We start from the raw sequence: 15,723 nt of genomic DNA, 5'->3' as shown, positions 1-15,723 counted from the left end.
ATGGAGGAGAAGGGAAGGCAGGAAACTGAGACTGGTTCTGGCTTTGCCACTTTCTCTGTGACCTTGGGCAAATAATTTATGCAATCCGAGGCTCAGTTTCCCCATCTGTGGAACAGATGCTTGACTCTTTGCCAAATTTAACTTACTTAAGAACCTGGATAAAAGACTCAAAATATCCACTGTGTCATTTTTGTTATTTATTTTTTATAGCCTTCTCTAGATCCCAGTGGGCTACTGGGGAATCCCAAAAGCATCTTTCCATCTACTTGTCTAAACAGGTAGAACTAAAGTCCAATTAACTGCACTCCCCAGACACCACCACTGCTGCCTGCAGCTCTAAACTTTCTATAAGCAAATAAGAAAAAGCATTTAAAAGAAAGCCATTGAAAATGCAGGCAGCATCAGCAACTGCTGAAAGATATACAGCAGAGCATGGTTACTGCGCAGTCTGATACACTGAAACTCCATTACGGGGAAGTATAAAGCTGGTCTGTGCAAGTTGCAATTTTATTTACAGTTAATCTCTGCTTATACTGTGAAATTAATCTGTCTCTCACGCATTCAAAGTGCACCAAGACTTGGCAAAATGGCTTTGTGCAGAGGACTTTATGGGGCTGGGAGAAATACAATCTGTCTTCCTATTTGTAGGGAAGGCACAGGGCAGCTTTGCAGTTCCCCCAGTGCTTTATTCTCGCTTGCAGCTCGGAGCTGGGAGACAGCAACCTTCATTTACCCTCTTTAAATGCTGGCAATTGCCAGATTTGTGTAATAACAGATCAAAACTCCCCTGTGTTTAATACTAGTACCTGCCCCTTGTAAGTCTGTGTTATAGATACTCAAAAACAATCCACATGAAGACAGGTTTCCATGCTCCTGCACCACACTCATCAGCAAATCAGACGTGCGCTGGAATAGTTCAGCAGAAATAAATACTTTTGTCTAGTAAGGGTTCCCACATCTCCAATAAGACCTCATCAACTGAGAATGGCTCTCAGTGCCCTATTAACCCCCTTTGGAGCTCAAATTCTCAAAGGAAGAGTTAGGGTAGAAGGAAGAGTTACAAGTCAACTTCTTCTCTCCCCGATTCCTCCAGGTTTGGGGTTTTTTTTGTAGCACATGAAGGACATTTGAGGCAGAGATAGGTTTTTTCAGTGACAGTGATCTAGTCCAGAGATTCATCAAATAGTTGTGTAGTATTGAAACATTTTTCAAAATATTTCAACCAGATCACCCTTACACCCATGCTTGCTTAGTGCACTAAGACATTGGCAAAGCTTTCTTCTAGAAAGGCAGTATTGACTCTTCCCTACATAGAGCATTAAAAAATGCCTAAATCATAGTGGAAATAATATAATCATGCAATAAAGAACATCTTTATTGGCTCTGGATATTGGATCTGGAGAAAGAACCCATCGAAACAAGCTATTAGTGAGGTTTGGGTATTTTTTTAATCAAGATTGTGTACATTTACCTAAGGATCTCACGGCATTTTTATATGTCTTGCTTGTTAAACTCAGCATCAGGCAAAGCGAGACAACAAAAAGTTCAGCCTCTTGCCAAAGTCACTTAGCGATTCAGTGACACAGACAAACCTGCTCTAGTCACAAGTCTTTGAGGCCTCCTATCTTACTGGAGTGCTAAAAGAGGCGGTGCTTCTATTTCTCTGGAACTAAACCTTAAAACCATTCTGGTTTAGGTGGAATTCTAGCCATTTGAAGCCTTTTATGATATTAAAATGCCTGCCAATAATAGCCCTCCTGCAGAATTCTTAACTACACTTAAATGTCAGAATTACTGGCATTTCTGTTTAGTATAAAAGTTCCATAATTCTTAGAAAAAAGGACATTTGAATTGTTGAAAATATCGACTGTTTGCATTGCAAATGATGGGCTCCATAACCATACTTTCACCTCCGCTAATTTTCTGGCTCAAGACACTAATGTCTGTTTTATAGCGACAACTCTGAAGCAAAGGCAGGGTACCAGGGGGGAAAGGAGCAGGAGTTGCCCTGCCCAACGTTATTTATGTCTAAACTAAATTATCCATGTCTAAACTAAATTAAACTACAAGGACTGCCCAATTTTCCAGGGGCCAAAGGGCATCCCTCTCTCTTGCACCTGGAATCTGTGATAATCAGCAATAATGTAGAGGCCTCAAACCATTCAAAAGTTGATATAAGATGCTTTCTCCAGCGCAGGATATGCAGGTATCACCCATCCAAGTGGGAACATGTCTGCACACTCACCCATCGCCTGGCACAGGATGTCCACGTCTTTCTCCACTTCAGCCAAGATCACGCCCTCGGGCTCAGCCGTAAAATATGGCGGTTCTTTAGAAGGGGGGAAAAGAAAGAAAAGTGAACAAAGCCACAGCCAAATGAAAAACAGGTGTTGATTTAAAGATATTCACCACCTAAAGCCTCCACACACACTGTATTTAATACAGTGTGTTACGGACTAGTTTGTCTAAGTTTGCCTCTATTTGGAGGTACTTTCTTTGGTAGTAAAAGCATCATAAAAAAGCCAAAATTTTTTTTTTTTGCTATGCTGAGCATGAATTCCAAAGAGTCAAGCCAATGTAAGGCAAGATTTAGGGGTGTGCACTGCAAATTAATACTCAGAACTGGGGCTACTTTTCATTTTATAGGTCTGAATCATGGAACATTTTAATTCTTCGTTCAGAAGGGCTCTCCCGAGAGGTTTATAAAGGTTTATATTTACAACGTAGCATTTTATAGGATAGTTTGCTTCAGTATCTAAACTAAATTCCACCTCGTGAAGGCATGAAGCATGTCAAATAAAGTGCCATAGCATGTCGGAGCACTGACATCAGAGGATAAGTGCAGCATAATTAAAACAAATTCTTCCCAACTGTTTTATTTCTTGAAAGCAAACAGATTTAATGCTTTAATTGAAGTTATAGTAATAATCATAAAAATCCACACTTTATCATTAGGACTAAAGAAAAGATATTAGACGTTTAATTAAACAAAGACAAGATTCCAGAAATTGGAGAGTATGCTGTCATGTAACTCTTTCTTCTATGCAGCATAAAATTGAAGAGCATCATGTCAAAGTCCCACAGGCATTAAGGTTGCAGTAATTATCACGGTAACTAAAAACTGTCATAGTCTGTTCAATGCAATTATCATCCGAGTACTGTTTTTAGAAGCGTTTTATTTGATTATAACTAGAGTTCTATTGTCGCATAGACAATGTCACTGGTAAGTTTTAGAAAATACAGAAAAGACAATTTAAGTAGCTCGTGAGAACAAGTTAGTTGTATTTTCATTTTAAGGAAATCGAGGGTGTTTGACAAAAAATGTAGTAAGCTACAACAAGATCCAAGGTCATCTGAGCTGACCTCTCAAATCTCTCCACCAAACATGTCTGAAAACCAGGCGTGTGGTTTGTATTATTGATGGGGCATTAATATTTTCATAAATAAAACCAAAATCACATAATTTTATCCTGCAAAATCTTATTTCTCCTGCTACCGCCTGTAGTATAGCAAGCATTGCTATCATTTCTCAGGGATGACATGCCATGCCAGCAGGTACACATCAGTAAGCACCAGATTAGAATGCAAACCCCCCATTCCCAGCACTCCTTCCCACTAACTATAACAAAATACTTGCTTGAGTGTACAGAACTGGGGTCTCATTTGAGCACCAATGGATATTACAATTCTGTATTCATTCCAAATAAAGTCAATCAATATTAGTCTTCAAAATCCTGTGCAGAGGAGGTGAGGTTGCAAAATAGCCTGGAATACTCATTTACCCAGCAAAACCAATAAAACAAGCTACCTGATTTATTATATTCTAATAATATACATGTGTTAACATTATTGATCCTCACTGCCTAAATATAAAGCTATTAATAAACATGCATAATAAGCTATGATTTATTGCATATGATCTCATGCGTTAATCTAAACAACAAATTGAAAAGCTGAACATTTAATTGAAATTCACTGATGGCACAGTGTTTGACACGTTTGATCAACTAAGTTGCTGAGTCCTCTGCAATTCATCTAAGTCCATGTTTTAACTCTGTGCACACTCTTTCTTCTCACAGCGTCCTCCAAGCCTTGTCTGATGTTTTCCTTGCTCTCCACTTTTCAGAATGTTATGTTTTTAATTTCCAAACTTCTAGCCTCATGTCCTTACTTATCTACGTATCCGTCTGGGGACACACGGGCAAGCGTCCATCTGTCCATCTCTCAAAAGAAAATCTGGATCTTTCATTCTATGGCAATTTAATTCGATTGTGAGGCAAGGCAAAAGGGAAAGGCGGCCAAAGCAGCGCAGGATCAAGACAGAATCCAGACACATACCCCGCATCCAGACATTCCCTTCCAACTTTGGGCTTCTTTTATGGATACCTTTTCAATCAATAAGGTTCAAGTGTATTTTCCTCCTTTTAGCGAGTTCCTGGCTGCACGTGTTCCACCCTCCTTTTTTTTTTTTTAAGGCTCTCTGACCTTAACAGGCCAATTTCTAAACTTGGCAACCTTCATCTGCCAGCTCTCGAACTTTCTCCTAGGTCAGCAACACATTCGCACCCCAGTGATAAATTTGCAGATTTATCTGCAGCGTGGGCCTGCAGTCCACTGCAAAGCACTTAATGCGACCTCAAAGATGTTAGTGGCTCCGTGACCACTGCCTGTGTGCTGCTGCTGCTGCACACAGCTTCTGCAGTTATACTTGGCATATTTATACAGTCTGCTTTCTTTCCCAGTGCCTCTCTCAAAATCCCATCCTACGAGCTGCGCTCCTTGCTTTAAATCCCATGCAGGCTGTTATGCCACCCTCGAAGAAACTTATTACATTAAGAGATGCTTAGGTGAGCAGGTATCAAGCAATGAATTACCTGACAAAGAAGCTGAAGTCACTGACAACTGTCACTTAGCAAAGGGGATGTGATGGTATAAAAGGAAGATTCACATCAGCTTTTTTTGAAAGAAGCAGGGAGAAATGGAAGCAGACAAGACAGAAAAAGAGCAAGAGCAGCAGAAAGATTCAATCTAAAGGCCACAGACAACTCCCAGAGGATTTTCAGGGTGCAGGTGTGCCAAGAGCTATGATCTCCGCTCTTCACCAAGCCCAGACCCACCTTTTCCCTTACACTAAAGTCTTCTGAACTCAATTCTCACAGCTGTTCCAGCAGCCGGAAGCCCTGCCAATGGCTACAATTGATATAGAGGAGTTAAGAGGCTGAGGCAAGAACTGCCCATATGCCTGATAAGCACAGATAAAGAAAACCTTCCAGAAGCAACTCTACAATTTACTGATTTTTAGCTGACTGGTTCTGCTGCCTGAACAAAGAGACAAGCCTGGGTGGGAAGAAAAGGCTAATTCATAAGGGAATTCTGGAAGATCTAGAATACCACACAGACAACAGTGCTGTGGCATCCCAAGTCTAATACACACAGAAAATAAAGTCTTGGTGATTTAAGATATGAGAGAATCACAGCGGTATTGGTGTAGGTATACTTCTTAGGGCTTTGAGGGAAATGAAACAGTGATTTCCATGCAAGCTGTGCTGCTTTCCCACATGGACGTGTCTCACGCTAGCAACACGGATGCTCAAAAGGTCCTTGCAGTGAGGATGTATGGCTTCAACAGAACTCAGGCTGGGGAAGAAATAGCTCTAGTTACAGGGGCTAGACAACTGGAAACCAGGCTCCCTGCTCTTCAGATGAGTCAGATGTATCATCTGCACATCAGGTGTGTGCCTGAGGGCCTGTAGCCCCAGCACAAATTGCAAATGAAAACTTCAGGGTATCTGAATTTGGGTGCTATACACCACCTGGTGAATAACTATCAGAGAGAGGCCATAAAAATGCAGCAGTATTTATAAGGGTCAGATGGCATTCTGAGGGGGCATTCTGTCTGTCTGTATATATGACTCTACTGCATATTTATAAAGCTTGGTTTGAATCACATAGTATGAATTTGAACATTTATTATTGTAGGCAATAATCATGTGTTGAAATTTAATACGTGTGGTGAAATTACAATGTCTTCCAAACTATATAACATGCCAGACACCAGCCCCCGGACACAGCGACTTCTAGGAATGACAGTAGTCTGTTGGTATGAAGTCAAACATTTACATTTTTTGGAAATTATAGAATTGCAATGGTTAGAATAGGAAAGGACCCATTACACCGAGTTCCCCCTGCCGGCAGTGCAGCGTGCTATGCAATGAGAGAGGTCACATCCCATATTAGACTGAAAGAAACAGATACCGTATTGTTCAGATATTGTATTGGTGTTTGACTGATCTTAACTAAAAGGTCAAGAACAAGCAAAGGGGAAAGAATAATTGAATATAAATGTGTGCTTTTAATAGATGTTGAGGGTTTCAGGAGGTTTTTTTTGCACTACAGACATAACTGAAAAGATAGCCTCTCTGCAAAGCCCTCGGGAGCCTGCAAAATTTGATACTGTTCTAACTTCCCCCATGCAGAGTTACATGGCCACTGATTTTAACATTCAAAAGATAGCAGTCAGCATCCATTACATACCCTTCAAGCTGCATTGGAGATGTGTGACCTAATCCTAGATACATACATGAAAGTCAGAAAGAACAGAGAAAGCCCCAGGGGCTCCTCCGAAGCTGAAATTCCTGCATCACTCAAATCCAGGCCTGCATATTTAAGAGGAAAATAGAGCCTTAAACATGGAAGCCTTTTTCTAGCATTACTATAAAATAATTTATTTGGTGAATATCCCAAAAAGAAAGGGGAACTGGAAACTTGAGAGCCCCTTGTAGGTACAAAGCCCAGAACTCCAGACAGTAGATCAGACTGTACATGCAGAGAGAAGCTACATTGTACGAGCAGGTATAACATGTTCCTTGAAGCACGATTTTTCTTTGCATGAATCTCAGGTTAAAACACAGAGAGATGAAAAGGTATTCTTAGTTTCTAGATACTAGCCCTACTGTGAGCTGCAGTCTGTGCACTCTAAAACCTTACAGCAACACAGGGAGCACATCTCCTGTTGCAGAACTGAAAGGAAATCTTCTCCTGATTGTCAGAGACAGAACTGGACTTCCCAGAAGTCCCATTAGTTCACTGTGGTATAGGTCCTGTGTGTGTTTGGGGCCAAGGCAACACATTTATGTTCATCTCAAGAAACTCCAAGGCTTGCCAAACCAAAACTTGTCAACGTTTCTCTGCTTTGAGCTTAAACTGAAGTTTAGGCAAGTTCAAAGACTTCTTATACTCTAGTTTTCCTGAAAACTCCTATTCTTTTCTCATGCACAGTACGTGAACACGGTCATCATGGTCTTAAGCATAATACATGAACAAAACCACCATAGAAAAAGTCTTTCTTCTGCTTTCAAGACATCATTTGTAGTGTTTCAAAGTGTCTAAGCTGAGCCACGAGAGCTATTGCTTCCAGAGATCTGAGCACAAAGGTAGGGGGATGGCTAGCGGCAGTTCTGGCAGTTATATATACATTCAATGCAAATTCATGAACTATGGCAATGCACAAAGAAAGCCCTTCTGCATCTCCACACTTGCTCCTGGAGAAGTTCAGTGAAGGAGGAATAGCCCTGCAGTTCATCTCAGAGCCCAGACAAGTGGGCATTCCTGGGTTATAATTTTTCTGGTGTGTTGCTGAATCCCATGAAGCTCTATCCATACCTTATGAGAACCAGGGTATCGTTTATGAGACACACAGACCTACAACAATCCCTTATCATCCTATTTTCAGAAAGAAATCTACCTGGAATGTAAACATTCTCCCTAGAAAAAAAGATGAGAATAATGTCTATTAATATAGTTCTTCCAGGCTCAAAGCTGTTCCAAAAAGAAGGGAAGCCCTCAACTGTGATGCTGCTTTATTCCATCCTATTCCTTTGGACAGGCCACCAGGGCTTCACCACTCAATTCTGTGCCATTCCTCATCACACCAGGCCATTCTTCTAATTGCTTTTCTCCTCAGTTTCTTCAGATTTTACTTTGACTGCATCTGATTTACAGAGCAGTACGGGTTTCATGTAGTGGAAGGGTTTCATTCCTCATTCTCTTAAGCTTCTAAAATTCATAATTTCCCATAGAACAATCACTTAAAAAATGACTGTTGCAATTTGTCGCTAACGGAACTTGCAGAACTGGAGCAAAAGAATTTAAGATTAGCTCAGCTTTCAAATTGGTTTGCTCATGAGAAGACTCTTTAAATTACTTAATCTTCAAACTGTTACTGATAAAACAAATGTGCTCTTATCTAATCTGCAACAAATCTTTCCCAAACTGTTACTCTGCCAACTGAGGAACATGCTACCCTTTAAAAATTTATAACAACTGCAGCTAATAAAACCAAGGTTTGGAACCACCTCAGTTTATCTTTGCTGGAACAATATGAAGATGTCAGGAAGCTCTTTGCCACATTCAGAAGAAAATTGCAGCACAAGACTAGAGGATTTTCTTCTTGCTTATGCAATACTACTTTATTACATTATATTCAGATTTTTCAAATATTACTGTGAATTTATAAACTGAGATGTACTCTCAGAAATATTCAGAAAAAAATCAGAGATAATATTGTAGGTCACAAATAATAATTTGAACTGAGTACATGCCTTTGTACTAAGTTTCACAGCCTTCTAATAAAGTTCTTGTCACCATCCAAGCCCACGCTCAAGTTGGGTGACTTCTCTTAGCTAGGAATGGCAAGGACTGATATATTTGTAAAAAAGCTTTGATTAACTCAGTATTTGTTTTTTCTTTGATGTATCATTTTATCACTACCCCTATTCTATCTGTTAATGGCAAAATATTTTTTCTATTAATCCAAAAAAGCTCTCATTACCATACTACCGAGGGTCTGTACTTGATTTATCCCAATCATTTTGAAAACAAACCTCTTCTATTAACACAATTTCCTGTTTCTGTTAGTCAAGACGCCTTATTAAGTCCACACTGTGTTATCTCCCAAGCAGTACAGCTCATTATCAGGTCACTACCAACACGTACACGCTACAAATATTTTATGCATGCGAATGGACAAGCGTACTTGATTCTCTATAAGCGCTACTCCAGAAGACTGTGAGGGATACACCGCAAAAATCCTCAGGTTTGAATCCCCTCTGCACTTTCCTCTAGAACCTGTCCTTTGACTAATTAAACAACGGCCAGATCCATCCAAGAATTCTAAGGCTGAATATAAGTTATGCATTAACTACTAATCCTTTGATTTGGCTTCCTGTTTAGAATTAAAGATCCATCCTGCAGCTCATGAAACTCATAAATAAAGAAATCTATCAGGATTTGCTGACACATTGAGTAAACACCTGCAACTGAAGTGTCTTGTTCCATCAGAAGGAAATAAAAGTAATTGGTAACCAATTTGTTTCTGTTTTCTTTCATCTACTTGTTCTTATCTACAGGCCTTTTCATAACTTCATTCCCTGACAGCACCCTAAAACTGGATAAGAAATAAATAAAACATTTAAAAATGAGAGCAGATAAGCTACTAAAGAAAGGCAGCACTGCTGGTTTAATATGATTCCCCAAAGATTGTTTTTCAGTTTTATTGTAACTGTATTTAAGAATCTTCTACATTAACCGAGAGGCTGCTTTAAGTATTGCATTAGGCTGGATCTGACAGCATAGCAGCAAAGTTAAACTAGTTACAATAAAATCTTATGAATAAGGAAGAGTTTAAACCAAAACCATAAATAAGTTAAATCCATCTCTGCTCCTTAAAGGGAAGGGAAGCCGCGAGGCAATAATTCTACAAAACAGAGTACAAAGAAAAAGACTGGAACCAAACTTCATCCAGTAGGTAATAAATATAATAGAGACACAGTGCTACAAATGAACCTGGAGCAGAGCTGTGTAGGGAGAAGGGCTGTTTTCTCATTTAGCGTGAACTACTATAAATTGCTTTGGTAGAATACAGACCACACAGCAGAGTCTTTAAAAGTGTATTTTCAGAAGGCTAAAAGAGTGTAGGGAATTGTGGGCTGAGTCCCCTCTGCAATGTACTACAGAAATGTGTGTGCACGAATTCTGATCAACGCCGAGACTTGTCTCATCGCCAGAGCAATAACCTCTCCAGGACACTTGCACCGTTATTACTGGGACTATTACATAAAAGCCAGACTTTACACAATCAGCTCTGGCTCACAACATCTAAATGTCTCTGTTCTAAAACTTCTCTGCTACTCTAAAAGGCCTAAAAATCTCTACGCTGTGTGCAGTGTGTTAATTTGAGTTATTATACCAGTATATGACATCCACAGTCACTACCATTCCCAAACGGCAACCTCCTTGCTACAGCAAAACCGGAGGCGATGGTGGAAACAGGCACTGAAAGGACACCAATGTGCCTGAAAAAAGACTAAGCCCGAAGTTTCCCTTGGAGTCGAAGGTCTAGCACGTAGCACCGATTTTAATGGCATTTTCTTCTCCCTTTTGTTACCTCAGTAAATGATATCTGCCTGTCTCTGTGCTCAGGAGCGTCCTTGGCCCCCTGACTGGCGCTTGCAGCAGACAACGCTCAGAAGTGCTCCTAAAAGGCTGCTTTCGGAAATACAGGCACTTGACATATTAAAACTAGATGTAAGCAAGCTGGGAGTTAATCAGGATTTAATGCATCTAAAAGCCAAGATGTGGAAGCTGCCCAATAAGGATTTTACTACTATATTTCCCCAACTTCTGATTAAACGTATAGTTTCACAGGGGATTCGGAATCACATCAGTGTTTAAAAAAAAAAAATCTATTTGATGAATTTATATTCATGGGAAAGAACAGCTGAATTAATTTGGAAGATAACCCTCCTTCACCTCCTTTGTTCTGTTCTCTGAAGAAAGGTTCAAATGTAAGGTCAATGAAATATTAAAATATCAATTTTATTTCCTATTATACCTCAGTCCGGTGCCTGTTTTACTAAAAAACACATTGCCTTGAGAATTACCGATTATAGAAAGGAAGGCTTTCGCTCTTGCTGGTTCCTCTGTGCTGTCTCTCAATTTCGCTTCACAGAAATACATCCCCACATCGGCAGAGGTTGGGTTGGCGATAGTGAGTCGTCTCCCAAAACTGCTAATGCCACTGGTTATTTTTACTCCATTTCTCTTCCAGGTCATGCTTAGTCTCTCAAGAGGTCTACCGAGGTTTAAAAACAAAACCACAACAAAAATACAACAATAAAACATATATATTAGAGAACAGTCTTGTTGGCGGTTACATACAGATTATAAAACTTTGTTTTGCTCTATTCCTGATACTCACTATTAAGAATTAAATGTATATATAACTTCTACACATCAAGACTACAGACTACTCAAGCGCATTATGCAAGTACAGCTAATTCATACAGCAATAGAACTTAAGGGCTAATAATTTGATTTCTCTAAGCAAAAGGAGTAAATAATGCTATGGGAATGGGCTGCATGGGAAGGGCTTTCAGTTACCAAAACAATATTAACCATATCAAGAAAACCTCTGTCCTCAGAGGGGAAAGTGAATCAGTTGGTCTTCTTATCATCCGAGGACCTCAACTATTCACTTTCACTGGAATTCAATGTTATTCAAGGCCAACTAGATGGAAACACAGGAGGAATGCTCTGAACACTGTATTATGGTGCCTTATGAACAGTTGAGCCATAATCACTGTAAAATGAGAGCACCTGTAATAAATTACTTCATAGGAGATCCTCGCTAATTTATTTACTGGGAAGCACAGGCTGTTCAACAATATCACCTTTCCTGTCAATAGGCAGTACAGCTAAAATATTATTAACCCTTAGCATAACTTTTCCCTGACTGAACACCACTACACTTCTTTTCCTCGCTGTGTGAGTAACAGGTGGGAGAGTAACTCTGTCCATATCGGTATTTGGCCAGAACAATCAATAGGTTTAATTCAGTAACGTTGGACAAATTAGATTATTCATAAGGTTACTTTGAAGAGCAAGCTACATGCCGCATTCTGCTTCAATCATTAAAATAATAAAAAAAAATTAAAATAACTTCTTATGTCCTTCTCGCTAAAGGACAGTGCGTTAAAATTAATCCCTTATAACCCCGCGGCTTTTACGGTACCTTGCGTTGGCCACACACTCCAGCGTGATCTCGCTGCTCCCGGCTACGACGCTGGTGTTCCGGGGGGGGATGACGATGACAGGAGCCACGGTGTCAGACGGGTCTGTGGCACCTGCATGGGCAGAACGGAAACCTAGTGAAGACTCTCTACACCTGCAAACGGCGAGGACGGACACGTTCCAGGCAAAGGATCTCATCAGGCGACACAGCTGCACATTTCGCTCTTCAACCTCACCGTGGATTTTAATCTCCTCATTAAGGGGAGATCTTCAGCAGGCCCATTTTCCGATGGCTTTCATTATACTGTACAAACACGCTGTTTCAATATAGCCAGCCCGCTATCACTCACAACACGTAACTCCCAGGAACTACTCCCAGAAGGAGTGCAGGGCCCATTCTCAAATAGAGAGCAAATAAATTAAGCATCCTAAAGGTTTTTCTATTGTTGAGCACTTTTATTTTTATCAAACACTTGCTGACTTATATTTTTAAGACCTTTTCATGTTTTGTTTAATCTTACCACTTCCACACCATTTCAAAAGAGTCTGCCAATACTCATGTTAGTTCTTTAAAAAGATTTTACACACTGGGGAACAAATATAAAATTAACAAAGCAGCATATCACAGCAACTTCAATCCCTTTTTCTTATCAGTAAAGTAAATAACCCAAATCTGCTACTCTTTTGTGAGGCATCATACTGTAAATAATTTAGCTTATGCAACAGTCAGCAGACACTAAAAAAATGGGAAAAAGGCTGCTTGTAAATTTTCTCTGTATACATTTAGTAAGTGAATTAAAATACCCATGTATTCATAGGTACTTTGCTTCAAGCAACTCATTTGGGAAAGAAAAATTAGCTATTTTTTAGCTTGAATAACAGAGTAATAAAATTTTCTAAAGATACAGAATCCAATAAACGAATTACAGAGAAAAGTAATGAAAATAAAACTAAACTGATGCAAAAGCAAGCCAGTTCATCAAAGGTTTTCTGCAAAGGAGACTAACCCATGCCTATTAAGCAGAACGGGCAACTGGAAAATCACAGAATCATAGAGGTTGGGATGGACATCTGGAGATCACCTAGTCCAACCCCCTGTCAGAGCAAGTTGAATCGGAACGCGTCCAGGCAGGTTTGGAATATCTCTAGAGGAGGAGACTCTACACCCGCTCTGGGCAGCCTGTTCCAGGGCTCTGCCACCCTCACAGGAAAGAAGTTTCTCCTCATGTTGAGCTAGAATTTCCTGTGTTCCAGTTTGTGCCTGTTGCCCCTTACCAGGCACCACTGAGAAGAGTCTGACCCCATCCTCTTGACACCTGCCCTTTAGATATTTGTAAGCATTGATGAATCCCCTCTCAGTCTTTTCTTCTCCAGGCTAAAAAGACCCATGTCTCTCAGCCTTTCCTCATTAGAGAGATGCTCCAGTCCTTTGATCATCTTTGTAGCCTCTGCTAGACTCCCTCCAGCATTTCATTGGCTTTCTTCAACTGGGGAGCCAAAACTGGACCCAGTGCTCCATATGTGGCCTCACCAGGCGAGAGAAGAGGAGGAGGATGACCTCCCTCCACCTGCTGGCCACGCTCTTTTTGATGCAGCCCAGGAGACTATTGCCCTTCCTGGTCACAAGGGCACATTGCTGGCTAATGGGCAACTTGTTGTCCACAAGGGCTCCCAGTCTCTCCCTGCAGAGCTGCTCTCCCGCAGATCAGCCCCAACCTGTACTGGTGTATGGGGTTATTCCTCCCCAGGTGCAGGACCCCACACTTGCCCTTGTAAGTGCCAGGTATGAAGCCCTGGCATTCTCTTTTAAGATAATTCCCAAAAGAATAGAAAATGGATAGAAGATTTTTTGCTTATCTCATACCTGGCATGCCAAAAGCCATTTGGCATTTGATTTCACTTATTGGATAGGCAGAGGTTTTGGTAATGGGGCTCAGAAAGTGCACAAGGTTTGCAGATTTCTGAATACTGAATGACAAATTTTTTTACCATTTGACATTTTTGTAATTGATAGTGAACAGTGTATTACGGGAGACAAAAGTGTGCTGTACAATTGTAATATTTAAGAATACCGCCCACACATCTGTATAAATTTAAGCATCCAAGAATAGTAATTAAGGAAGTGGTAAGCACATATTTACTTCTTCCCATAAATATGCTCTGTTGACCTGACACAGCATAAATATGCAACTCACATGGGATCTCAAAACCCAAGCTTTTAGTAGATTTTACTTCTGCTCAACAACATTCCTGGAAACATGATGCTATCAGGTAGGAAATCTACTTTCTAAGAAGATTTCCATGGTGGTCTTGTAGGTATTCATGGTAGGAATTTTCCTGATAGTAACTGAAAAAATAGAAAACAAGTGGTGATCAGATTAGTAGCTTGTTGCTGTTGAGAAGAAATAACCTCAGCATTTCTGTTCACCGCTACTTCTGTGCAAGATGAAGGTTTGCAGCAGTAAATGCTAAAAGGTCAACGCACGAGTTACTAATTTGGCAATAATCAGTTCTTATCTCCATCTGTAAAAGAGGAAAACCACTTGTTTGACTTATCAGCTCCCCTGAAAAATGGCTCAAGCCCACTAAAGACCAGCCAAAGAACAGAAGCCAGCTTTGTTGTAACCTCCAGGAGTTCACCATACGCGAATGGCTCTTTGTGCGGTGAGCAGATAAGCAGGGAGAGAAAAGCGCACCTTGCTCCGCCTGCAACCAGGAAAACGTAACATTTTTTTTACTTTATTACTAACCGTAACAAGAACATGAACACAGAAAGTGCTTATTTTCATTTCATACCATCCCTGAAACAAATCCATTAAAAGCAGGCTGTTGATAAAGATTTTGAGTGGGTGAACTAATACAGATGTGATACAGAGGGCTCATCAAAATGGTTAGGGCTTGGATTCTTTGTCAAATCCCTACAAAGGTCAGCTGCAGATATAACAAGCCTACGTAGAGAACAACAACATTTCAAAGTATTATCTAAACAGTACCCTGGCAGCATGCATATTCCTATTTCATATTCAAAGACAGTTTAAGTTTCCCTTTGCAGCACAAAAAAAACCACTTGCCATAATTCGCTCTGACCCTGATTCTGCCAAACAAAACTCAACAAAGACATGCCCTTGGTTCCTTTTGCAGGGTCCAGTTTGCAGCTTTGCTTTGTGGCTGCTCAAAATATCAAAGGAGGAATTGAATTTTCCTTTAGAGTAAAAGTCTCAATAGGGCTGTAACGTGGGATCTGTGTGTACACCCCATCCGTTCAGAACTTCATCCTTTTGTTAGAAATCCCCTGGTTGGAATCTCAGGGTAGCCACGCTCCTAATCTAGGTAAGGAGTAACCCTGTGATTTTGTTTTGATGGTGTGATGCAGCAAATCAGACATCAGCCTGGCTGTGGAAGGTAGAGAGCTATTCAAACAATCAGATAATGAAAAACCACCCAGACTTTCCAAGTTTCTTATCCTACCTGTCAATAAAGCCACTCCATCCCTCTCCTGCCTCCTAATGCAGTACGCTGACATGATTTTACTTGACTGGTGCTACACTAAAGTACAATAGAGAATGTCATTGTTAGTAAACAGATATTTCCTTTGAAAATCCTTCGTAGAAATCAATTGAATTTTTCTCTCCTCTTCACTCTTCCTTTTTTACT

General features: G+C 40.3%; 1 protein-coding gene across 1 annotated transcript in view; it reads right to left on the bottom strand.

The window, feature by feature from the left end:
* Positions 1-15,723, bottom strand: part of SDK1 (sidekick cell adhesion molecule 1) — a 403,349-nt gene that overhangs the window by 140,903 nt on the left and 246,723 nt on the right. Inside the window, exons 6-8 of the mRNA XM_074158262.1 lie at positions 12,071-12,182; positions 10,941-11,131; positions 2,246-2,329 (exon numbers count right to left, since the gene is read on the bottom strand). Coding sequence (XP_074014363.1) covers positions 2,246-2,329; positions 10,941-11,131; positions 12,071-12,182 — 387 coding nt within the window. The remainder of the gene's footprint in view (positions 1-2,245; positions 2,330-10,940; positions 11,132-12,070; positions 12,183-15,723) is intronic.

Source organism: Numenius arquata, chromosome 14 (genome assembly GCF_964106895.1).
Source record: "Numenius arquata chromosome 14, bNumArq3.hap1.1, whole genome shotgun sequence".
NCBI classification, from domain to species: domain Eukaryota; kingdom Metazoa; phylum Chordata; class Aves; order Charadriiformes; family Scolopacidae; genus Numenius; species Numenius arquata.
This window is presented reverse-complemented; position numbering and strand designations above follow the sequence as displayed.